The sequence below is a fragment of the Lonchura striata genome, chromosome 11, assembly GCF_046129695.1.
Source record: "Lonchura striata isolate bLonStr1 chromosome 11, bLonStr1.mat, whole genome shotgun sequence".
Taxonomy (NCBI): Eukaryota; Metazoa; Chordata; class Aves; order Passeriformes; family Estrildidae; genus Lonchura; species Lonchura striata.
Genome location: NC_134613.1, coordinates 5,841,646 through 5,867,006, shown reverse-complemented (window position 1 = coordinate 5,867,006; position 25,361 = coordinate 5,841,646). Strand labels below are relative to the sequence as shown.

The 25,361-nt window shown below is 48.7% G+C and overlaps 1 protein-coding gene across 1 annotated transcript; it reads left to right on the top strand.

The window, feature by feature from the left end:
• Nucleotides 1–667: 667 nt before the first annotated feature.
• On the top strand, nucleotides 668–14,154 carry PPCDC (phosphopantothenoylcysteine decarboxylase). Its single transcript, XM_021547232.2, has 6 exons — nucleotides 668–909; nucleotides 2,412–2,576; nucleotides 6,571–6,666; nucleotides 8,919–9,047; nucleotides 10,764–10,932; nucleotides 13,552–14,154. Exons 2-6 carry the CDS (start codon nucleotides 2,424–2,426, stop codon nucleotides 13,635–13,637), a joined length of 633 nt encoding a protein of 210 aa, XP_021402907.1. The 5' UTR covers nucleotides 668–909; nucleotides 2,412–2,423; the 3' UTR covers nucleotides 13,638–14,154.
• The last annotated feature ends 11,207 nt before the right edge of the window (nucleotides 14,155–25,361 follow it).

The following is a 25,361-nucleotide window of genomic DNA, read 5'->3' as shown; positions in this document are numbered from 1 at the left end:
CCTCTGGCATGGGAAGCCATTCCCCTCATCCTGTCTGTCCCTCAGATAATGAATACTCAGTCCTTTAATCCACTTTCCCCTGCCAACTGTGTGTGGCTGCCCTGAATCCCAAAGGAAAGGTTTCACTCCTGGTGTCTAGCACTTTCCTAGGCTCAGATATCACCCTGTCACTTGAGGGACCCTCAGACCCTCTCCTCGACCCCGTTCCCCACACGCCTTCTACCGCCGAGTTTTTTTGTCTTTTGTTCCGTTCCAAAACCTCCCCACGAGCCAAAATCCCCGTTAAGATTGCTTCTTGAGCAGCCTGAAGCCACCCCCTTGCCCTTGGCGAGATGTCTCGCGTGGGCACGACTGGGGCACAGAGTGGCACCAAGCGCTCAGGGTGGCAGCACTGCCGCCATGACCCGGGACGGGGCCGTGAGGGGCCGCCATGACACCCCTTCCTCCCCCCGGCCGCGCGCGCTGCCCGCACCAATCAGCGCTGAGGGCGGGAACAGTGTGCACCAATCAGCGCTGAGAGACGGAAGCAGTGCGCACCAATCAGTGCGTGGGCGGGAGCAAGGCGCACCAATCAGCGCTGAGAGCGGGAGCAGTGCGCACCAATCAGCGCCGTGCGTGCGCCGGTTCCCGGCACCACCACCCCCCCCCCCCAGTTCCGGTCCGCCCCCCGCCGCGGCCCCGCTGCCCTCACGGCCCTCACGGCCCTGCCGGTTCCACCGGCCCTGCCCGGGGCGGTGTCGGAGCGCTGTGTCTCACCTTCTGCGGGCCCCCGGGGCTTCCCGGTCCTGCTGTGCGGCCTTTTGGAGCCGCTTTCAGCACCGCTACCGCATTAAAAGTCGATTTAATGAACCTTTAGGGGCCTGTAAATTGCTCGTTTTCTAGTGGCTGCTTCCCCACAGCTGTGTTTGGGTAAGAGCAAAGCGCGGCCCAACAGGTTTTTTAATCGTTATATTACATATATTACTGTACATACACCTTTTACTATAATCCTCTACTGTTATTTTATAATTTTTACCACTATTTTGCGATTTTTGCCGCTATTTTTATATTTGTACCATTTAAAAATTTGACCTTTTTACCACTGCTTTACTGTATTTACCATTATTTTACTATTTTAATAATTCTTTTCTAATTTTATAATTTTTATCCTTTTCATCATTACTTTATAATTTATAACCATTTGGAAAGTTTCCTACTTAAAAATGTACGTTTCAATACCCAGGCTTTAATTTGTGGATGCTTCAGTAGAATTGTGCACATTTTGGAAGCATCCAAAGGATGCTTTAAGTAGATAATAACTTTTATAATTTATAAATAATCATCATAATCTGATTTTAATTAGATATAGATAAATATGTGAAGTGTGGTGGTGGCATTAAAATCTCTCAGCCAATGTTCTGCTACATTTCCTCACCTCTTAATTACCCTTGCTAATCAGCAAAGCTGAAATTGGGCTTTTAGTGGGAGGTGTCCCTGCTCATGGCAGAGGGTGGTATTTGGCAATTTTAATTTCCCTTCCAACCCAAACCACGCTGTGGTCGTGTGAAATTCCTCTCTCCAGACTCTGAGTTCCTCCCAAATCATCAGCACAGCCTGTGTCCATCTTCTTTCCGCCCAAAGTGATTGCAAACACTTTCTTTGAGCAACAAGGACATCACTAAAATGCAACAAACTTTACTGGTTGCAGTGATTTTTCAAGAACTGAATTTACTCGTTGCTGCTTAATCATTGATTGATTATATTTGAGACACTTGTGTCATTTTCTCCACCGAAACATTAATTCCTGTTTTTTTATCAGTGTGGCAGCAGCATAGGAAGGCCAGGAGGAAGCTGCAGACCTAAATTAGAGCTGCTAGGGAATTCTGTCTAGTGCTGCTGTTAATATTTAGGAACACAGTGAGAAACAAGATTGTGCATGCAGAGAGGCCCCACATTTTTAATTATTAAGACATCTCTGTGCATTTATTAATCACCAGAAAGTACAGAGGGAAAGCAACTCAGCAAGGGTTTGTTTGCTTTTAGAGAACTTGGCGTAAAATTTTATCTCAAATTGATTTATTTATCTGCCCTAAATTCTGGACTGTGTTCAACATGTGGGAGTCTTAATTTTGGAGGGCATGAACTTTACCAGGATGCTTTTGTGGCCTCTCTGCTCAAATTTTAGGAGCCTGTTTCCCAGTATCTTAGAGAAAAATGTAATTAAACATTGAGCTACCCTTAAAGTTCTGCTGGTGCTTGAAATCCTTGTGGGATGAGTGGCACCTGGGGGGTGACCCAGAGTCATCCCATGGTTCTGGCTGGCTCTGGGTCCTGCAGAGTCCAGGTCAGATCCTCTTGGGAATGTGTTGGGGTTGGAGCTGTGCTGGGAGGCTCTGTTAGTGCAGTGTCTTTGTTTTCCTGTGCCTGCACAGCTGCACTGGAGCATGGAGCCCATCTCCCTGCCAGAACCAGGCACTGCTGCAGGAAACAGCTCATCTGTGGCACAGGAAAAGTTCCATGTGCTGGTGGGAGTGACTGGAAGCGTGGCTGCCCTCAAGCTGCCCCTGCTGGTCGCGGAATTGCTGAAAATCCCTGCGGTGAGTGAAGCTGTTGGTGGAGCTTTGTAAAGTTGGAGTTACCCTGGTTCTGAGCAGTGCTCACGTGGCTTCTGCTGAAATGACAAGTTCCTCCTCGGGGCCCCTTAGTTCAAAAATTTCTGTGAGGAGGATTCCACCTGTTTTTAAAAATCCTTTTTTCCCCCCTTTCTTCTTTCTTACCATTTTATATTTGAAAAGATTTTTGCTTTGTATCTTTTCTTTTTTTTTTTTTTCCTGGAGTTTGTTCTTGTCAGTCAAGTTATCAGACGTGGTTGCAGATAGAGATGCTTCTGAAACTTGAAATCTCCAGGGTATTGCAGTTTTCCATGGGTGGGATATGGCTTTTCCAAATGTGATCCAGAAAGGGAAAACAGACCTTGTAAAACCAGAAATGGAGAACACAAGCTGCTGCTGTATAGGTTTGTATGGTATTTTTTTACTGTTTTTTTCTGGAGTAACAGAGGTGCCCAGCAGGGGCCACTGGTGACTGATCAGGGAGGGAAATGTGCCTTTTCTGCTGTAGGATAAAGTTAAACACAGAAAACTTTTAGGTGTTTAGAAATACAGGAAATATTTTGGAGCAGTGAAAGAAAAAAGTGGCAGGGGCAAGAGGGTGCACTGAAATCTGCAGTTTTTTTGACGAGATTGCTGCATGAATATCCTTTGGGATGACTTGGGAGGCTGTACCTTGTGGGCACAGTAGAGGCAGAGAAGGTGTTGGTTTATCTGCTTGATCCAAACTGGAAACGGTGCTGGAGGTGAGGCCTCAGTTAATTTATGATTTAGCCTGATGTGATCAGTGAGGTCAAAGGTCCCAGCCTGAAATAAGAAGGACAAAGAAAAATGACATCAGGGAATGGGGTGACCAGAGCCAGAGATAGAGATCTTCTAATCCTCTCCCTCTTGGATTAGCTTGGCTATTGTCCATTTTCCTTTGCTCCTGGAGCTTGAGACATCCTTTTGTGCAGCTGATAGGCAGAATGACCCGTGGTAGAGGGTGGCTTAAACCCTTTGCTTCTCTCTGAGTGTTTGTTTCATAATTAAAAGCTGCAGACAGCTGGACTCCAGCTCTCTGTGCAGCCCCAGAGGTCTGTGACATCCAGTGCAGACTTTGTGGCCACTGGTTTTAGGGCAGCAAAAGCAAAAATTAGACATCCATGAGTTTATAAAAGCTTATTAATCAAAGTTATTCACTCATTTCTGCTGTGATTCGAGGCCTGCTGAGTCGGTGTAACTTGCCCATGGTGTTTACTGAGTCCTGCACCAGGCTGTTGCATGCATTTTTGTACTGCTGGAGCAGAACTTTACAGAGCAGGCAGGGCAGGAGCAGAATATGGCTTTGATACCAGAAGAGATGTGGTCACAGGCTTGCAACCAGAGTGGTTAGTGTAAATTGATGTTTTGCCTGAAATGGTCTGTGGTGAAGGACTTGGCAGAATGATTTTGCTGCTCATTAAACTTTAATACCTCCTCGAGTAGATGTGACAGCTCACTGCCTTTTGCTTGAATTGTCTTTGACTTGTCCTGGAAGTGTCCAAGGCCAGGTGGGATGGGGCTTGGAGCACCCTGGGATAGTGGAAGGGGTCCCTGCCCATGGCAGGGGGTGGAACTGGAACACCTTTAATTTCCTTTGCATTCCAAACCAGTCTGCGATCCTAGGTTAAAGAAGAGTAAGGACAGACTTTTTGGTGGGCAAAATCTTTTGCTCTTGAAACTCCAGGATGTCACCTTCAGGTTTAAACCACACCCTGTCACTTCATTGTACATCTGCCAGGCAGCCTCTGCCTCAGCTTTTAGGTGCCATTTAACAGAGGAGCTCCTGTGCTCAGGCTATCTAGAAAGATTTTGCTGTCAGAACTGAGAAAGCCATTAAAAAATAACCACATGCATCTCCTTACCCTGAGCAGAAAGGGCTGTGCCAGGAGAATCCTCTATCAGAGACCAGCAGTGTTGCCTGAACATGGGAGAGCAGCTTTATAGTAAAGTTTGGTTTGGAGATTTGGCTTAAGCCAAAGACCTTTAACTAATCTAAACTGTCTCCAGTGAGGGAGTTTGAGTGTGGCTAAACTGCCTTTGCTGTTGAAGATATCAACAGGCAAACAGAGGGTGTGCCAAGTAAATAGAAAGAATAAACTGTGTAGGCTGAAGTAATTCTGAGAACACTGGCCTCGTCCCAGTGTAGCTGGAGGGACTTGAAGGACTTGCTGAGAACGAGGGAACCAGGAGCCCATCCCAGCAGAAAACCTTCATTAGGGAGAATATTTAACTCACAAAACAACTTTCTTGGGGGGTGGTGGGATTTCAGCCGCCAGCACTCAGACTCCTAGAACATTCCTCTGGAATGTGGTGGTCTGGAATGGTAGAATGCAGTGGTTGACAGCCAGAGCTCTTCCCTAATCCTGGGTTTATACTTGGAAGAAATATTTGTTTTTCAATGGTAGCATTTCAGAGAGCAGCCATCCTCCTTCAAACTGCACAGTGGCCTTTAAACCCCTCAAATAAATAAGTTTTCTTGCAGCCTGAGGTTAGCACCTCTCCCCAAGCCTGTGGCACAGTGGAGCGGTGATAGCGCCTTTGTGGGTGTTGCTGCTTGGCTTGAGCAGCTTCCTGTGGGGTGAGGTTAGCATGGAAATAATGCAGTTAGCTAATGCCTGTGAGTGTGATCTTCACGCTCAAAAACACTGTGAACACCTGGCATTCCCAGTCAGGGGTGTTTCAAGAAAAACAGACCTTTAGAAGAGGCAGAAAAACAAATGTACAGTACCAAAAATGTGTTGTGCAGCTGCATTATCCTCTCAGTTTTCCTTTAGAAATTGGGGGAAATTACCAGCGGCTGCAATATGCTGAGGCTGGGATTTTCCACTGTTCCCAGCTGTTCTAGTCTCATAGGATGCAAGGAGTCAACACTGCCTCATTCCCAGTGGAATAAATGGTGTTGGGATCTGGATTCATGTGCTCTGTCACATCGCTGCTGCTGTTGGAGAGAACTTCTTGGAGCTTGGAGGTTTCCAGCAGTTGATTGTAGCAAGGAGTGCACACATTGAGTGCCTCATTAGTTTTCTACCTCAAGGCACTGTTTACTGGAGCTGCTGGTGGGGCTGATTTCTCCCATCTCACTGCCAGATCACCAAAACCATGCAGTGGGTTCTGGGAGTTGCTGGAAGGAGGAGACAGTGGTCAATACCATGGAAAAGGGGCATTTTTCACTGTAATCAGCAGCCTGAAGTTCATCTTCCTCATTACCATTCTTCATAGTGCTCCATCCATGTGTTTTGATGTTGAGCAGTTGAAGGAACGTCCTTGGGAGGAATTGCAGCTGGAAATTCAGCTCCATGTCCCACATGGGCAGTCGGGGCATGCAGAGCTGACACTGGCTGACCTGGTATGTGGAGGACACCTCTGGTTCACTGCCTGTGGCAGGAGCTGTTGACAACGTTTATCAGAGCTGCAGGACACATGGAAAACAGGGAAAAGGCCCCTCTTCCACTTGGGAAGATTTCTGCAGGAGGAAACAAGAGGTTCACCTTAACACCTTTTGTAAGTGGGTGTCAGATAAACACCTGAAGGATGGGATAGGCTTTCCCCAGTAGACACCAATGAAGGTTCCAGTGGCTTTGGAGGTTTATCTGAGATTTCAGAGGGAACCCTCACGTGTTCAATGTCAGGAAATGTCAAGACAGCCACTGCAGAGCCATGGTGAGGAAGTCTGGTGCTTGTTATGAGTCATACTTATCACGCAGTCTCTCTTTGTGGAAGCCACTGGTTTGCTGCACAGAAACTCTGTGCTATGGACTCACCTGCATAGAGATTTTCCATTTTTCTTGGCAGGTGAGGACCTGCCTGTTTTACATAGACATGAAATGAGTTTCTTGCTACTGTGGATGCCTGTGGTGGCCTGGCCTTTCAGCTGTGAACAGGGGAGGCTCTCTGTGAAGCCACAAAACCTTCAAAATTGTTCTCAAGTCTAACCAGTGGTCTTTTTCTTTCTGCTTAGCTCGAGGTGAAGGTGGTCACTACTGAGAGAGCAAAACATTTCTACAATGCCCAGGAGATTCCTGTGACCCTCTATGGTGATGAAGAGGAGTGGCAGGTGAGTTGTTCTTGCAAATAGAAGCATTCCTCTTCAGTTTTCTTGCAAGAAACTACAATTAGTTCTTTTTTAAACCTGAGCCAAGACTCACTCCTTGGTCTAGTAATATATATTTGGAATGTGGCTTTTGAAGAATGTGCTGTAAAGGAGGAGGAAGAGAGAGGCTGCCCTGATGCATTGCGGGATTTTGTCCTGCAGCAGGCAGGGAGGGTAGCAGTGGTCTCTCTCCACCTTAGGCTCAGCTGCTCTGAGAGGAGTGTCAGGAAATGTCAAGACAGCCGCTGCAGACCCATGGTGAGCAAGTTTGGTGCTTGTCATGAGTCATACTTGTGATGCAGGCAGCAGCTTCATTCCCCTTAGCTCAGCTGTCAGGGCTGTGAACATTTCTGCTCCCTGTGAAATGGCTTTTTCTCCTCACTGCAGTTTTACTGACACACATTGAGACTCCTTGAGTATGAAGAGGTTCATTGTACAAGCATCAAGATTTGTTTTTCCATACGTTTCATCCCTGCTTTGCAGTGCTGATCTGAGCACAAGGTGCTCTTTCCTTACCCCTATTCCTGCTCACACATGACCACCGCTTTTTAGTGGACAGAAACACGCCAGTGGTAACAGCTGGGAAACTTTCTGGATAGTCTCTGGAATTGGTGGATACCTACTGGATCCCAGGGTGTTACAGCCTCAGGCAGTTATTTCTGAGGAACCCTCAGTGGGGTGATAGAAGAGCTGCAGGTCAGGCTTTGAGGTCTGCTGGCACACTGGAGAGCAGGCACAGAGCCCTTGTGGTGAGAAATAATCACAGCAGGGTTTGGGTTGGAAGGGACCTCAAAGCTCCTCCAGTTCCACCCTCTGCCGTGGGCAGGGACACTTCCATTATCCCAGGTTGCTCCAAGCCCCATCCAGCCTTGCCTGGAACATTTCCAGGGATGGGGCAGCCACAGTTTCTCTGGGCAACCTGTGCCAGGGCCTCAGCCCCCTCACAGGGAACAATTTCTTCCACTGTCCCATCTCACCCTGTCCTCTGGCAGCTGGAAGCCATTTCCCCTTGTCCTGTTGCTCCAGCCCTTGTAAATAGCCTCCCTCCATCTTGCTGGCTCCTTCAGGCACTAGAAGGACACAATTAGGTCATCCCAAAGTCTTCTCTTGTCCAAGCTGAACACTGCCAATTCTCTCAGCCTTTCCTTATGGGAGAAGTGTTCCATCCTTCTGATCACCTTGATGGCCTCCTCTGGGCTCACTGTGACAGCCTGCTTAGCATGTCTTTATGACATCCTTCTCTCTGACAGTAAAATGACAAGAAAGAATAGAAAGGAGTGGAGGAGGTAGGAAAGGTATTCAGGAAGTTCCAGCTTTTCGGATGCTGCCTTTTTGTTGTGGCTTCCTATGACTCGGAGGAGGAGCAGTCTGTGGCCCTGACGCAGCCAGCCAGCCCATGCTGGCCTGTGGTTGGGTGTCCTCTGGGGAATAGGCACCTGATGCTGTTTGCTGCTTCTCAGGACTCTTTCCCAGGTAACTGAGCTCTTAAGACCAAGGTTCTCTTGAGCAATTCAGGGCTTTAAAGAAAACAGAAATAATCACTCAAGAATCAAGGAGAATTTGTGGGAGTGTTCAGGGGTTGGATGGGCCTTGGAGCAACCTGGTCAAGTGGAAGGTGTCCCTGTCTGTGGAACAAGGTGAGCTTTAAGGTCCCTCCCAACCCAAACCATTCTGTGATTCAAAGAGCTGAGAGAGGTGAGAAGTGCCAAACTGGATAAACCTCATCCATCATGGAGAAAGGCAACAGGACACTGTTCCCTGCAGTACTTAGGAGGATTCCCTTTGCTGTTTTGAGTGTGAGTAGGGTTGTGCATCCTAATTAAAAGTGACTTGGTCAGTTAGGGGTCTGTGCCTCGTGAGAAGCCAGTGGGCAGCTTCATTTCAGTGTGAAGCTTGTAAATCACATGGGTTCCTCAGGAAATGTACCCCTGGTTTGGGCCTGCCTGGCTCAGCTGGCTGAAGGACGGAGCTCTTAGGAATAATTACAAAGCTAAGGGATGCTGTGGATGGGGACAGCTCTTTGCTGTGAGTTGAAACCTTTGGTTATCAGTTGTGGGAATTGTCTTGTGGAGAAAGGATCCCCCCATCGGCTGATCCACTGCCATCCCTTAAATTCCATAACATTCCATAGGAATTCCATCAGGAATTGTGTTTCCTGGGGTGGGATTGATGAGGTGTGTGAGGGTTTGGTGCTGCCCACCTTGTCTCCCCCACAGCTGTGGAAGGGCCGCTCGGACCCCGTCCTGCACATTGAGCTCCGGCGCTGGGCTGACCTCATGGTGGTGGCACCTCTGGATGCCAACACGCTGGCAAAGGTTGCCAATGGCATCTGTGACAACCTGCTGGTGAGTACCCAGTCTCTGCCTGCCACTGCTGCCACCCCTCAGGACTGCCTGACCTTGCCTCTATGGAATTTCAGTGCTTCTGCAGCATTACCAACAGTGAGATTTGCACATTCTGCTCCCCCTTCACCTGCTTCTCTCTCTCTTCCTCAGCATGTTTCCTCTGCTCCTTCTCTTTCCTTCTCTGACCTAATCTGTTCCCACTCATCGGCTCTCTCAGTCTCTCGTCTCATTTCCCGGTCCCTGCTTTGTCTTCCCTGCTTTTTCTCGAGGGTGGTATTTCTTTCTGCCTTCATCCTCTCTCTCTGTCACTCATACACACAAACACACGCTCACTCCCTTTTGAGTTCCACTACGTTTTTTCAATGCAATCTGGAAAGACACCTGTCAGATCAGATAACACTGTTTACTTCCTGCTACTTCACCACCTCCCTCACCTAACATAGCACAGATTCTCAAACATGCTCATGCCCACCTACCTCCCAGCTTCAGCTACAGAGGATTTTGCTTGTTCAGGCTTGTTTCTTGGTATTTAAAGGGCTCTTGAGGCTCTTCAGCCTAATCAGAAACTGTATTAAAAGAGAGTGTGCTTCTTTGCTGGGTGCTGGGGGTCTTCAGCAGGGCTGAATGTTTTGTGGCCAGACATTAACCACACAAAAGATCTCGGGAAGCTGCAGAACTGCATGACCTACAGCATTTTGGGTGAGAAGTGCATATAAATGAACGAAATCCACCCAGAGCAGATCACTGGAGATCTAGAGAAGCCAGAAAGAGCTGTAGGAGTGACAGGCAATGTCTTGTCCTTCTGGTGTGCTGAGGGAAGAGCTCAGGATGGATGTCAGCGATGTGTGGCTTCGCAGGCTCCTGCCAATCTTTGAGAGCCTTGTAAAGGGAAGAGGCAGCTCCAGGAAGGGAAAGTGAGTGCTGGAGGTGCTGGTTGACAGTTCAGAACAGATTCCATCAGATTTCCTTGGACTGGGAAGGGTTCAAGTCACAAGGTATAAAAAAGGATGGATTGGGTTCCTGTAAGGACTCTGTGATCAGAGCTGCTCTCTTGGAAGCTCCTTTGTTTGAAATGCTGCAAAGGCCTGGGGGATCTGATGGACATTGCACTAAGAACAACCAGCATTTATCTCTCCAGGGGGATGAGGTGATCCTGGGTTATCTGGAAGTGCTGAGGATTCAGATTTGATTGTCTGTAGCACACAGGAGCTGCCAGATGCCTTGTAACCTGCCAGCATCTCCTGCAGCAGCCCCATATGTGCTTGTATTCTCCTCTGTTGCATCCTGGAAGCAGCACTGCTTCCCTTGCAAGGAGTTATGGATCCAGCTGGCATTTCATGTCAGAAAGACTCATTGCCAACTTTCAATGTTCAGCTTTGTTATCTGAAGTGTTGCCTCGGGGGTTTCTTTGTAGCCAGTATGATCTATGGCTACCTCTCAGCTTCTCTGTCTTCCACAGTCTGTACACATCCTCTTCGAACTTGGTTTACTCCAGCCTGGGCTGCTGGCTGGAGCAGGGTGGGATTTATCCTCTGGGTAGCCTCCCTCATCTTTCCTGCCTGTCAGAGATGAGCTTGGCTGGAATGTGGTACAAATTAGTCTCAGCCCATGGGTTAGTCCAGCTGCACTGACAAAACAACAGGCAGGCTGGAAAGGTGCAGCACAGGGATGGGAAGGAGTGAGGAAATCCAAGCCCTGCCATGGCTTCTCCTGCAGACTTGTGTCATCCGCGCGTGGGACCTGAGCAAACCCCTGCTCTTCTGCCCTGCCATGAACACGGCCATGTGGGAGCATCCCATCACAGCTCGCCAGGTGGAGCAGCTGAAGGGCTTCGGCTACACAGAGATCCCCTGTGTGGTGAAGAAACTCGTGTGTGGAGATGAAGGTCAGTCCTTTGCTGTGGCTCCTGCCCTTTTCCCTCCCTCATCCTGGAGGGATGTGCTGCCTTTTTCTGTGTGGCCACGGAGATTTTGAACTGCCACAGTTTGTACAAACAAGCTGAAGCTTTGCCTGGTGTTATCTCTTGTCATTAATTTTTAAGTAGTCTTAAGAGCTTCCAGCTGAGCCTGATATTGAAGAGAAATGCACATTTAGGAAGAGAGGAGATCAAAGAGAAGGAAGGTTCTGTGGCGAGGACACCCAGCCTGGGTGTCCTGACTTTGCCCTCTGCTGGGTCTGGGGGCTGTTTTCATTGTGCCTCAGTTCCATCATTGGCATTAAATCTTGTTCCTAAGTGCAGACAGTGAGAAAAGCCCTTTGCAGATGTGGCTGGGGATGTAGCTGGACACACATTTAACGTTTGTTGTTGTTGTTGCCTGGGTTACTTTGTAGCTTCCCAAACCAGCTTTGATTTGGGGTTTTGACACCAGAGTTCAATGAAGTAAAAGAGGGGTGTGGAGGAAGTGCAGACTCAATACATTCAGCTTGCAGTGCTAAAAAATAATGGTCTCATTTGAGTTTTAGTAGCTGCTTTCAATTGAGGTATTTTGACTTTTGGGAAGGGTTTTGTTACAAACCATTTGGATAAATGGATTTGCTTTTTTATTAAAATTTAATTGGTCAAATCTATATAAAACGTCCCCCAGTTCCAGTCACAGCCTGCACAGTACAATGCACTTACTTCTGTGTATCAGCCCTGGCTCCATCAGGATTTTAGCCACCCTGTCAGTCTAATAAACAGTCTGTGATATAGACAGGATGTTAAAATGTCCCTTGTGGTTAAGTTCCAGGCCTGGCTTAGTTTTGGAATCCTTAGGTAGGTGCAATAATTCCATGGTTTTGTACTTTCAGAACTGAAGCCTAAGAAATATTTACAGTTAGGTAAGTGTAGTCAAGTAACTCAGACGCCAGTTGAAATATCCTGGATGATTAGCCTTCCACTGGGATTTTACACATGATTACATCAAATTTCTTCATATCCAGCTCAGCTGTCTTAGTTGTGAGAGCAAACTCCTTCAGGAGCTTGGAGGAGAGGGATGCAGGGATGGCAGGAGCAGCCTCATCTGACTGTACTCCACTTGTGCTCATGAGTCAATTCCCACCGAGATCTTCCTGATGGCAAACAGCAGCACTTTTCCTGGCAGCCTGTAGGGAGATTATGGCAGGGCACTAACGGATTCTATCTCTTTGAAGACCAAACTAGTCTCCACAACTGACTTTTTTTCACCTCTTCCCCTTTTCTCAGGCCTTTTTCACCCCATGGCCTCTTCCACACTCATTTTGGTTTTGTGGCTTCCATCCACTCAGGGGTTTCCCTGGTTTCCACACAAGCGGCACATAGCAAAGCTCACACGTGGTGCAGGAGAGACTCAGTTTGCACCAGTTTGGTTTGGTGATGTTGTGGTTTGTTTTACTCTAGGAGGTTTCTCTTCCTCACCCCGTGTGGTTGGGTCTCACCTGAAATGCACCAGATCCTCACTGTGCCCAAGTTTTACCTGAAGAATTTTTCTCCCTTAGTAAAGAGGGGTTTTAATCAGAAAGTCCAGCTAAAAGAGTTAGAATACCAAACTGAGTTTCTTAACTTGATAGTTTACACACTGCCATTATCTTCTTTGTCTTGATTTCTAGAGCCTGGCATACTGGCAGATTTCCACCTGTAGGCATGTGCTGTGCTGTTGCTTTGCTAAATCTAAAAATCCAGCACTGAATTGCCAGAGGTGTTGGAGTAGTGGGTGGTGGAGGAAGAAGGCAGGCCTTGGAAGTGTTCTGGAAGGGTGTAGCTCTGCCAAACCATGCAGAGGGAGTGTCTCTTGTCAGGTGCAGCTCTTCTCCCTGAGCTTAGGAGAGCAGAAAGGTCCAAATCTGCCTGCAACTTGTCCACAGGATGCTCCAGACCTCTTGGGGTTTACAGGTCTGAAAAAGAGGAAAATTACATTTCCCAGAACTAATTTCTGCTTAGTAGTAAGTTATGAGATTAATTAGCCAGCAGGACAAAATACCAAGAGAGACTCTTTTTCAGTCTTCTGAAAGAGACAAATACCTGTGGGAGAAGCATCTTTCCTCAGCTCCAGGCAAATTAGAAGAGTGAATGGCCTCAGTTCCCAGTGCTGAGTTGAGCACACAAGATTAGACGAGGTGATTTAATAATCTCAGACTTTAAAATTCTGAATCTGAGTTAAAAACTGCTTCAAAGGAAAGCAGCAGCACAACATACATTAGTTGTTCATCTCGCAGATAACCAGGCCCAAAGTAAAAGCCTTTCCATTTTGTTCTGTCCAGCACTCAGCCTTCTCCAAGAGTTGCTCCCAGGATTCAGGCTGGTGGGAATCCACAACACCTTTCTCTAATGGAAGTCCTGTCTCTCAGGGAGAGTCATGGGAATGGTATGGATTTGTCAAGTCTTTTGTATTGACAAAGACTATTTCAGAAAAATACTGAAAATACACAATTTTGAATTGAAATACACCCTGGAGAAGGAGGTGAGATTGGGAATTTTGCTCCACACACTTTCTTTAGGATGCCCCCACCCTGGATTTCACCATGTGGTTTTGCTCTTGCCCTGCAGGTCGAGGTGCCATGGCAGAAGTGTGGACCATCGTGGAAAGAGTTAAAAGGATCCTTGAAGAACGGGACGTGCCAAGGCAGAGCTGATGTTTTGGCATGTAAATGGTGGTTTTGTGCCTTCCTGATGGTTTGGAGATAAACCCAGCAGGAGGCTGGGCTCAGCTGCCCTGGTACCCATGGCATGCATACCTTTAGCTGCTCTTCAACAGAAAGAGCCAAAGCCAACGGTTGTGTTCCAGCTGGTGCAAAACTGAAATGTGGTACCTCACCACAGACTTTCAAAACCAGAGCCAAGATTGTGCTGCTTTAGTGTGGAAAACTCTGTGGTATTTTGGGAGTAACTGTTCCAGAGGCTGCTCAGCCCCCAGTGCTTCACACCTGCTCTGTTCTGGTCAGGCTGCAGAAGGTGTTTCTCGAGAGGAAAAGGCCCTGCAAATTCTGGTGTAGGGTAATTGCAGCAACTTCTAGCAAGTGTCTCCTGGACCATTCCTGCTCTCCAAATCTTGGTCCATACTGGTGCTGGCTGCATGTTCCTCCCAGCAGGAGTCACTGTCCAAAAAGATTTTCCCTCTGGGAACTTAATAAAAAAGAGTTATTAATCCTGCCCCTGATGAGTTGCCTCTTGTAACTGCTTTGGGAGGTGTTCCAAGCCAGTATCTTTGCTAAAGTTGTGGTGGAGAAAAATTGACTGAAAGGAGCTCTCCAGTCCTTTTGCCCTTTAATAGCTGTAGTCTGGAGAGAGATGCAGGTATCATCCTCATTCCAAGGTGTCTGCTGCCCATCTGGGTGCCCCAGTCAGGAAACAAGCAGGCCAGGCCCTCATGGAATGCCAAGGCTGTGTGTTTCCCATATGAATGAAGTGAAACTTCACTTTTGATGACCTTTTAAGCTTGAAAATTAACTGCCTGGCAGGAATAAATTGGGAAATCCTGTGCCCTTGTGGGCCAGACCAGGCAGGGCTTCCCCAGTCCAGCCTTTCCTTGGGAACACGTTCTTGCTCCTGAGGGAATGGGAACTGTGGAACATACTGCTCTAGCAGAGCACAGCTGACCTACAGCATTCATTTTTGGCTAAACTCAAACAAATTTGAAGCCTTCGGTACAGCATGTGCATGCTGCCTGTGGGGGAAACCTCCAGCCTGCTGTGCATGAGGGAAGAGGTCACTAGGTTAGGTTTGTTTAACTTACTCATTCCACACAAATGAAACCTGTGAACCTTCCCTGTTTTGGCTCTTCCACTGACAGAAATCCAAGGAGTCACAATTTCTGAGAAGGATCCTGGTGTGAGCAGAGCATGTGGCTCCTACAGAGGGCTGTAGTGGTGTTGTTGTTGTGATTTCTGCATTTTGCCAGGATTTATGGAGTGACCTGCATCACTTGCTCGTGTTCCCAGCTCCCAGCCTCTCAGAGGACCTTCCCTTAAGCTCACTGACAGTAGCAGAGATGTTTCTGGCTTCCATGAGTTTTGATGTGAATGGTGTTTTTTCTGCTCACAGGACAATGTGTGTTTTGGCCGTACAACTGGCACTTGTCCTTGGGGTTCTGTCGTGGCTATCTCCTGTGCCTGGAGTTGTTTATCCCTCCTCCAGCTCCCTGACTTGGCAGCACAGAAAACCCAACAGAGATTCCTCTATCCCAGGACAAAACATCACATTCCTGATAAGAGCCTTTCTCTCTTCCAAGCCTGCTTTGCTGCCTTGAGCTGCTCCAGAAATGTTGGCAACTGATCTTCTGCACAGTTGCTGTGATCTTTTCATTGGAAGCAGGTTGTGATAGCTTTCCAGGCTGGGATAAACCTGTGCCCAAACCACCTTTCCTTCAGGGCAAATAGAAGAAACAGTTAAGCTCCTTCTGGGAGGCAGGAGTAGCTTCCAGCTTGGCACAGGTACAGGTCCCCACACGTGGCCACAGCCAGGGAGGTGTGGAGCCCGTGAGCAGGAGCTGCACTTTGTAGAAAAGGAGCAGGAATAGAGCTGGGGAAAGCCCTGTTTGCTCGAGGAGGCAACTTTGGGACAGTGCTTTTCTAGGATGAGGCTTGGGGTGGTCAAACTAGGGCTCTGTGCCAGCTTGGGGAATAGGCACTGCCAGGCTCTCCTTTAGTCAGTGTGTTCACCAAGAGGTGTTGAGGGATGGATCCCTCAGGGCATTCAGGCTTCCAGCTCTGTGCGTGACCCAGGTTCACAGCAGGCCCGAGACACTTTCCATGAGCTTTTTCTTTTCCTTCAACTCTTCTTTTTGAGCCACATGCTGATTTTTTGTTTCACTTTCCCATGAAGCTCTCGGATCACCGAGGCAGCATTCCCATGAATTCCTGCTGTGTTGCAATTTCATTCATCCTGTTTGAAACTGTTTCTCTCAGCATGGCTTGAGAGTGATAAAGAGCCCCGACAAAAGCTGAGTGAAGGCAGCAGCCCACCTCCTTTCCTGGGCTTGCACGTGCCTTTCAGCACCCCTGGCTCTGGCTGCTTCCCCCCCATCCCAAACTTGATGGGATCCTTTTGCTGCTAAGATTTTGGGAGCACTGGAGGAGGATAGAGATGCCGTGGTGCTGTTTTGTTCTGGCTTTGATCAGGAGTTGGCTTCCCAGCCTGACCTGAGATGGGAATTGCATCATCTCATGTGCCTGTCCCATCTCCCATTCCTCCATTTTGGGAGCCTACAGCAGGAAAAGAACATTTGAAAGAAGTGACAAAACCTCTGTGTATTTAGACTTTGAGCAGTGGTGTCTCCGTGGTGCACCTGGTGCAGGAGCTTTGCACCCCGGGGCTCCGGATTTGGTACCCGCCCACCCGGGCGCGGGGATGCTGCCCACTCCAGATCCCCAAAGCACGTGAGGTGGCAGGAAGTGGGTTTGTCACCAACCACAGCCCAGCCAGGCACTGGGGGAGGTCACGGGTTGTCTCAGGGTGACAGATCAGTGGTGGCAAGTGAGAACGGGAGGTGTTGGTAGGTTTTTTCCTTTCCTTGCTCTGGTAGGGTTCAAAACACCACCATGAGAAACAAAACTTCCTCCTGTAAGATTTCAGTGACAGTGGGAAAGGGAGATGATCCAAAGTGATAATGGTGGTTCCAACCTCTGCCCTCATGTTTTGCTTTCCATGTGCTGAACTTTTTTGGCCAGCCAGCTCTCCTGACTTGGGAGACGCTGGGAAGCAGCTGCATGACCCTGACTGGTGGTAAGGTGGTTGCCAAAAGACCCAGCAGGGCTGGGCACAGACTCCTTGGCACCAGCAACACAGCTAGCTTAACTTCGGTGGGGCAACCTCCCAATTAAAACTTGCAGGTGCAGGGTTCTTCCCCTGGCCACCTGCCTCCGTGGGTGCTTGAAAAATTATTTCCAGGAGTAATTGAGCATAATTAGAGTTTGAAATCCCTGGAGCTGGGATGCTCAGAGATGCACAGGGGACTGAAATGATCTGATGGGGCAGTTCCCTGCTAGGTCTCACCCTGAGGTTTTATTAATGGGATCTCATGTTGTCCTTTACATGGAGATGGAGTTTTTTCTCTGGGAATGCTGGCTTTGGTGTTGTACCTCACTCTTCTGATTCCAGAGAAAACAGAAAAAAGGGGATGGAATGACCAAAAAGCCTTTGTGCTGTCCAGTGAGATGAGGAATAAAGGTCACTTAGTCATCACAGTAAAGATAAAATTAATATACTCTTGACCACAGGCTCCTGGGATCCTAAAGGGAAACGAGCTCTGGATGGAGACTCCTAAAATGAGGTTCAAAATCAGGCTCTAGCAAGTGTGATCACAAAGACCCCTCAATCTGAAATCAGGAAGTGCCTGGGTGCCCCCAATCCCCTGTCCCATGGCATTCAGCCCCTGGCAGGTCATCATTGGCCACTGTGACCTGTGAGGGGAGAGCACCCCGGTGACCCTTTGTCCCCCTGGTCCCACCAGAGTATCCAGAAAATCCCTCCCCCATCCTTCTTCAGCAACGGGTGAGCGTGCCAGGAGAGGCAGTGCCAAAACAAGCTGGGGGAGGGCCAGCACAGCAATAAAAGCTTTATAAAAGGGATTTATTCCTCCATGGTTCCTTGGATGGCTGGAAGAGCCTTTCCCCAGGAGAACTGTACCTCCAAGAGCAGCCTGTGCCCCCAGGCCTGGCTCTGCTCTGTCTCGCTTGATTTCCAATGGGTGCCTGGGTGGTTTATAGTTTTGGAGAAATATGATTCATGAACTCCAGTGTGATAAGAATGAGGGAGGAAAGAAAAGCCACGTCAACCTGAAGGAATGTGGCTGGTAGAGAGCCCAGCCTGCAGCTGGCAAAAGCCCTGGGAGAGAAGATCAGGCGTAAAAAGGGACAAGATGAGAACCTGTGCCTGAAAAAGTAGCTGAAAGCCTCCCACCCCTGCTTCAGGGTCTCTTGTCCCCCAAATACACTGCAGCTCTGAGGCCATGGGATGGCTCCAGATAAACTCCACGGATGTGGGTCAGCCAAACTTCCTAACTGGATATAATTGATGGCCCAAGCTGTTGTGTTTGCACAGGACTGACTGTGCTGCCCGGGCTCCAGACCACTGCTCTGCTTCCCTGAGGATCAGGACCCAGCATGGGGTCTGGGAGCCATGCCAGCCATCCCAAAGCAAGTTCCTGTGTGAGTGGCAGGCAAGGGAAGCATTGTCCCTTTGTCCCCCTGCTCTGCTGGGCAGCACCGTGTGCCTGCTAGGCAACATGGCTTGGGCAGCTGATGCCATGCCCAGATTTCCTTCACCAGTGGGAATGAGGGTGGCAGGGAAAGCCCTGATCTGGTTCTCGGTGCCTCCTGTGCAAACACACCATGTTTGCCATCCTGGCAAACACAACCCCTTTATAAAGGCAGCAAAATCTGGCTGTGATGAGAGAACACGGCCATTATCAGAAAGAATTCCAGCTCTGGGATGTGCCAAGGCACACACAGGCAGACCTCTGCCCCTTGTTCCCATCCAGAATATCCTTCCTGAGGGCGGGGAGCTCCTGCTCTTGCAGCATCCCCAGGGAGTCTGTATCCTGCATGCCCTCGGGGTGAGTCTGCTCTGAGATGTTCTGGGTGGATGTTATTTACAGCAGCATTTTTCATTGATAGGAAATCGCTCTTGGTGCCGGTAAAAAGCTGCTGGGGTGCGGGCAGGGTGCAGCTGGAGCACCCAAATGCCTGCAGCCCGTGAAGCCCGCCAGTTGCCTCAGCACAAAGTCAATATTGACCTCCGTCAGCGCTTGCACGCAGCGCCACTCCCGCTGCGCAGCAGAACAAAGCCCAGCGCGTCCCTCCAGCACCGCCTCTCTGTGCCGGCTCTTTAAAAATAATCATCATTAAATTGTTCGGTCTGCTGGGGCTTTCTTGGAGGTCAAATAGCCGGGGAAAGTCATGGAGAAAGAGAGCTCCAGCTGCTCTGCTTTCTTCTCCTTACCCTTCTCTCCCTCCCCTGACCCAGCACCCATCCTCTCCCAGAGCACCCATCCAGGCTGGATCACTGCAGGGAAGGGACATCGCTTCACATCCCTGTCACATCCCCAGCTCCTCGGAGGGCACGGTCGTGCCAGAGCCGGGACATGGGAACTGGCAGCGCCCCAGGGACATAAAAGCTGAAGTGCTTGGAAGGCTTGGCCTCCGTAGGGGGAGGGTGATGGGGGAGCGGAGAGGAACCAAAACCCAGTAGTGGAGGAACAGGCGGAGGGCAAAGGGGAAGTGAAAGCAGCTGTGATTACTGAAAGCTCAGATGTGAAAGAGTGGGAGCACTATCTTTGGGGCTCTCACTTCCCTGTCTGTGCAGGTTTTCTTGGCTTCGGGCTATTTTTAACCCCGTTCCTGTCTTTGCTCATAAATTCCACCCTGGGGTGGGTGGGGTTGGTGTCACTGGAGGTAAGTGCCACATGTGCGGTCAGAGTTTGGAGTTTGGGGACTGCCGAGCATCCCTTCATGGTGAGGTTTGGGGGTCACCAGCATCCCTGCATGGTGGGGTTTGGGAGAGGTCACCCTTTTGGGGGAGTCACCCAGGATCCCTGAATGGTGGGGTTTGGGGGGTCAGCCAGCATTCCTGAGCTGCTGAGTTTTGGGGACTGTTCCCTGCCAGGGATGCAGATATATCCAAGCTACATCACCCCCTCCATCCCCTTTCCATCCCATGGCACATGGGCTGTATCTGCATGTTTGGCTTCCAAATAAGGAGGTATTTTAGTGTTTTAAGCAGACTCACACATATGTGGTCCCTGTCCCCACATGTTTTCTGCAAGGCTGTGCACCTGCTGGTGGGGCAGAGTGGGGTGTTGGGGTACATCAAGCACCTCAGTAAAAGCCTTTTTCACGTGGAACACCATCACCAAGGGTTGAAAGAGCTCCTTAGTCTGCGTCAAGTGTGAAAAACCCCATTCAATTGTGTTAAAATTTTAGAAGTTTAATAGTAATGAAAATGGTAATGAAAATTAGGATAACAAGAGACAATAAAAAGCAAAGAATTACAGATGTCTAGGTGCCTTGCATTCTGCCCCAAAGCACACCTTTCTAACAGAGGATTACCCCTTAATATTGCATATTCATATATCTCATACATGACTCAAACATTCTTTTCAAACTAGGGGGTTTCTACTTTATTTTAGCTTCTCCCCCCCATCTTGTAAATCAATTTTCTTGGCTCCTCGAAGTCTGAGCACTCCTGATTAGGAGGCAATAATTCTTTTCTTGGTATCTTGGTGACTTGTTGCTGTTATCTCTATCCAAATAGGATAATGCGAAGAACTTCTTGATTAGCTTTTCCATTTCTTGCACTAGTTACAAAAAGTATCTTACATCACATAGTTTCCATTTTAATATTATGCTATAGCCTAAAAACTATATTTACTATTTTAAAAACTTTAATACAGCACTATTTAAAAGAGATTATTACAGCATAACCTTCCAACATACGCATATAGTATTAATTTTAACATTTCTGAAGAGCTAATTGTGAAAAATACCAATCACTTGTTTGGTTAAAATCTTAAAAGTTTATTCGTAATAAAATAGTTATAAAAATAGTAATAAAATTGGAGTAATAAAGATTTGGACAATGGGGATTAGGACACTACAAGATAATGAAATGCAAAGACTTATGGATGTTTTTGGGCACTAAGCTGCCAAAAACATGCCTTGTGAACAAAGGAATAACACTTACAAGCAATAGCCTGTTGCATATTCATATATCTCATACATTATGCATAAATTCCTTGCAAATTAAGAATCTTTCTGGGTTTTGTCAACTTCTTCCCCTTAATCCTGGTGGTTCCATAAAGACAGAGAGAAGGTGGAAGAATGTTTATCTTTTCCACTAAGGAGGTTGTAACTCTTAATGTGCCCTGTGCTGTTATCTCTGTGTGAAGAGTTTCTTGATTATCTCGTCTCTTGAGCTAGTAAAGAAATCTTACATTTCAGAGTTTCTATTTTAACATTATGTTATAACCTAAAACTCTATTTAACACACCACTCAAGAGAATTAATACAGAATAACTTTCTAACATTACACATATAATACTAATTTTAATATTTGTGAAAAGCCAATCATAAAATGCATTTTCCACACCAATCATATAATATGCATTTTTCACATCCAGCAAGGGTTTTCTTTCTCAAAAACTAATCAGTGATGCTTCCTCTAAATGGTCCTTATCCCTGCAGTCTCCACGCTTAGTTTTGAGTGACAAAATTCTGCAGGTATGTGGATTTAAGCAATTTAGCAGCACTAATTAAAACAGTGCTCCCCACCCCATCCCTGGAAAGAGTCAGCATAACTCAGCGGTGACCTCGGCTGGGCTGTGTGACTACTGTCCTCTGCGGGACCCCAAACCTGGGCTTAAAGTTAAGCTTGGGATTAGAGGTTGTGCTGAAGCCAGCAGGGTGAGTCCCTCGCTGTCCTGAATCAGCAGGGGCTGCACAGGGAAGCCCCAGAACGGGGCAGGATGTCTGGCAGCTCGTGGGGTGTTGGATGCTCCAAGGGGGGAGCTGGCCAAAGATCCTGTAAGCTGCAGGGGACAGAAACCCCAGTAAAAGTAACACCACTCCCACACGCACCCAGTGGGTCTAACCCACTTAAGCTTCTGTGCCTTGTCCTGCTGTGGAAGAAGCATCCTCATTCTCACCCAGGGTTCTCCCAGGGCTGTCTGCCTTCCTCTAAAATCGTGTTTTTCTCTTCCCTCTGCTCTTTTAAAGCTGCTGGGTCGATTTACTCCGTTTCCTCTATACCAGCCTTAAATTCCATAATTAACAGGTCAATGCAGGCAGTGCTGTTCCAGGGATGGAGAGGGAGGCAGGTCCTGCTCCGTGCTGAGGAGGGGATGCAGAAGGAAGCATCTGGGGACTTTCCCTCTGAAATAAACAACACAAGAAAAGAAAGGATAATATAATTAGGTGGGGGGAGAGGCAGAAGAAAAGTCACTCCCTGAAACCCAGTCCCTTTCATCCTGCTGGGCAGGGAGATCACAGGCGAAGCTGGGTCAGATGCGCTGGAACGTTTAGACCTAGAGTGTTTAAATAGAAAGGTTATGTACCTGGGAGATTTATTTCATCTCTTAATTGGTTGTTTGTTTACATGACTCGGGAGCTCTTTTCTCGTGCTTGCTTTGCTGGCTCACTCAGCTGCTGAAAATCCTGGGTGGCCGCGTCCCGACCTGGCCAGTGCCGGGCATGGGGCTGCCCTTCGGCTCTGGCTCCTCCCCATCTCCCATGGCACCCAGGTGTGCCGGTGGGATGTTCCAGCTGGGCTTCCACCGTGCCAGCATCTCCTCTTCCCTTGTGGAAATCAGGAGAAGGTGGAGATGGACCCTTCTGGGCCAGGATTTGAAGCTCTCCCTCTCCTGAGCATCCTGCCAGGCCCAGCAGAGGATGAGATGCAAAATGCCATGGCTTTGGGTTTGGTTTTCCCCCAGGTCTTGCTTCTCTGCTGGCCTCAACCTGCACAAAATTTTGGAGGAAAATCAGCTTTCTCTACCATGGCTCTGGAGAGAAGTTTTAGAAATACCTGGAGAAGTGTAACAGGTTCTCTCTCACCCTCCTCTCTTGGTTGTGTATACATTTTATGCTAATTTTCTTTTGGTTTATGTTAGTTTTCCCCTTTCCAGACGTGCCCAGACAAGGGGTGCGAGGTGCCCTGGGGCTCTTTGGCCCAGTGGGTGTCCTGGTATTACAGGGTCACCTCCACCTCGTGCTTGCATGGGAGAACCTCCTTCCATCCCCCTCCCTGGAGCCAGTGGATCTTTATCTCAGCCTGGCATCCATCCCTGGAGGGGAGAGGGGGCTGGGCAGATCAGGAGCAGCCACCCAGATGGATCAGTGGGATGACCTTGGGAGGAGCAGCCTCGGGGAGATGGGGAAGCCGAAGATAAAGGAGGGATCATGCCCAAGGTGTGCTGGCACCACCACCCTTGAAATGAGGAAGGTGTTTCCAAAACAGGCAGGTTGGCCCCAGAACACCTCCCAGCTCCTGCGGCTCTCCTGGAGCTGACCTCAGCAGTGGCCACATGTGTTTGGGAGGAGTTGATGGGCGTCAGTGCAGGAATGTGAGGATTTGGGGCTTTTTTCCCCATGGGCTTTTGGGTTGCAAATGTTAACATCTGGGTTTTTTTTTTTCAGAAACAATTCCTTTCTCAATCTTTGCAGGATGCAGACGAATACACATTGCTAAGAGCTAAATCAGAGCCTCTGATCCTCCTCCTCACCTCTTCCTCTCTCCTTCCTCCACTGAAGTCTGCATCAACAATGATAATTAAAACCACGTTTAGGAAAAGTTTATTGATTTCTCCTCTGGAATTTCTTTTCCTTTCTGGACTTTTGAACTGCTGTCATGGAGAAGGACTTTCCCATGTGCTGCCCACACGTTTTTGTGGGGATGTGATGGGGATTTTAGGGAAAGCACCAAGTTACAACCATCCCAGGTCTTGATGCTGTCTCCAAGCTTTGAGGTTGTGAGAGCATTCTGTGCTGTCTCCTCAGTCCGTCCCAAATCCCTTGGAGTCAAATCCAGCAGGACACAGTAACCCAGCCCCAGGCCATCCACTGAGCCCCATGGGATGTTTGGAGCAGCAAGGAGGTCAGGAAGTCTCCAAGCTGGTGCTGGCCTGAGGTGGTGGGATGGGAGGACCAAAGGCTGTGGGGGATTTTCCCTTTTGCTGCAGGGTGTTGGGGAAAAAAATGTGTCAGGATGTGGTGATGGGATTACCTGGCCACAGCCAGGCTGGGTAATGGAGCCTTCTCCAAAAATTCATCATTGTTTGGGGCTGAAAAGTCCTGCTGGGGCTAGAAGGTTTGTGGAGCTTATGAGCTGGGAATCACCTTTTGAGAGCAGATAGGACCCTGCACTGAGCATAGTTCTGCTGGTGCTGAGCTTTGATGTGTTTGGGACTGTGGAGAACAGCAAGGGCTTATCCAGGATTTTCCTGGGTTGGGATTTATGTATGCCACTGGCCAGCTGATGAAAAGTCTGGAAAACCCAGGACCTGCCATGTCTTGCAGAGCCACTCACTTGGCGTAGGCAAAGCCCAAGCCACTAATTACCTGCCTGAGGACAAAAAACTTGTGGATTTTTGTTTTCTTAGTGTCTAATCCAAGGAGGTTCCCATCCGAGTGGCACCAAGAGTGCCCCAAGGAGATCTGGCGGCCTTCTGGAGAACATACAAAGCAGGAAAAGCTTTGAAAGCCAAGAGAAGGAGGAGGAGAGATCCCTGGGTGTCACTGAGCATCTCCTCCAGGCCTGGCTGATGCAATGTGCACCCTTCCAAAGGCTAGGAAGCCCTGGGAAGTCCCCAGGAACTCTGGTGGCATCAAGGCCGGCTGCCAACTGGGGCTGGGGAGTCCTCAGCCCAGGGGTAGATGCTGAACTGAAGCCAAGCTGTAGTTCCCTGTGGGAAGGGCTGATCCAGCTGCTGTGGATCAGATGGCATCAGATATCCCTGAGGGAGGGTCAGCCAGGAGCAAACCTCCTTCTAACAGGTTTCCATGATGAGGATGTGGGGTTGGGATGGGAAAGAGCAAGGCAGGAGGGTCATTTCAGCCCTAAGCCCTGAGCAGCCATTCCTCTCCTCCCCCTGATATGATAAAGCTATCCCTGAAGTGGCAGCATGGTTTATCCCACCATCTCCTCATTCCCAGCCCTCTTTCCTGAGGGTTTCCATAATAAAAATCCTGCTCAGGTTACTGGGGTCAGCCCCAGTGTTGGTGTCCCAGTAACAGAGGGATGGAAAAGGACAGATTGTACATCCAAGCAGTTGGCTGGGGAATGTCCTCTCCCACACTGGGCTGAAGAAGGTCCTGCAGCCCTATCCAGGGATGCTGCAGCAGGCACAGCCAAGAGCCTCACTCATTTATTGTTATTTTCTTTTCCTTTGCAGGCACTGAAAATTGCTGCGTGGGAAGAGAGGTGACTGAAGGTGATGAATGATTTTGCTATGTTTGCCAAGGAGATGTTTTCCTTTGATGGGCACCAAAACCCCTGGGCTTGCCCTTCCTGGCTGAAAGAGTGAAATTCCCTAAAACAGCTCACAAATACAGGCCAAATCAGTAGTTTCAGGAAAAAAGAGGAAGGCTGGATGTGCCATTGCAGAGGAGGGGAGAGGCCAAGCTCAGCAGTCTGAGGTATGTAATGTCCATGTGCTGCTTCTGTCCCAGCCGAGGGGATTTTCCAATGACCTGGATGTGAGCAGGGCACGCTCCATCCCTCCCACCAGTCCTGGCTCGGGGCAACTGGGCTAGATGAGCATCCCTGAGCCTGGAGGAGGGGAACCACACTGGGATGGAGGCTCCCAAGTCCCAGGGATGCAGCACCCCAACCTCAGTTCCTTGGTTTGCATGTTGAAATCGGGGTTT

Coding starts and splice junctions, on each gene's coding strand:
- PPCDC (XM_021547232.2), top strand. CDS start 2,424: ATGGAGCCCATCTCCCTGCCAGAACCAGGCACTGCTGCAGGAAACAGC. Junction 6,667..8,918: donor GTGATGAAGAGGAGTGGCAG/GTGAGTTGTTCT, acceptor TCTCCCCCACAG/CTGTGGAAGGGCCGCTCGGA. Junction 9,048..10,763: donor GCATCTGTGACAACCTGCTG/GTGAGTACCCAG, acceptor CTTCTCCTGCAG/ACTTGTGTCATCCGCGCGTG.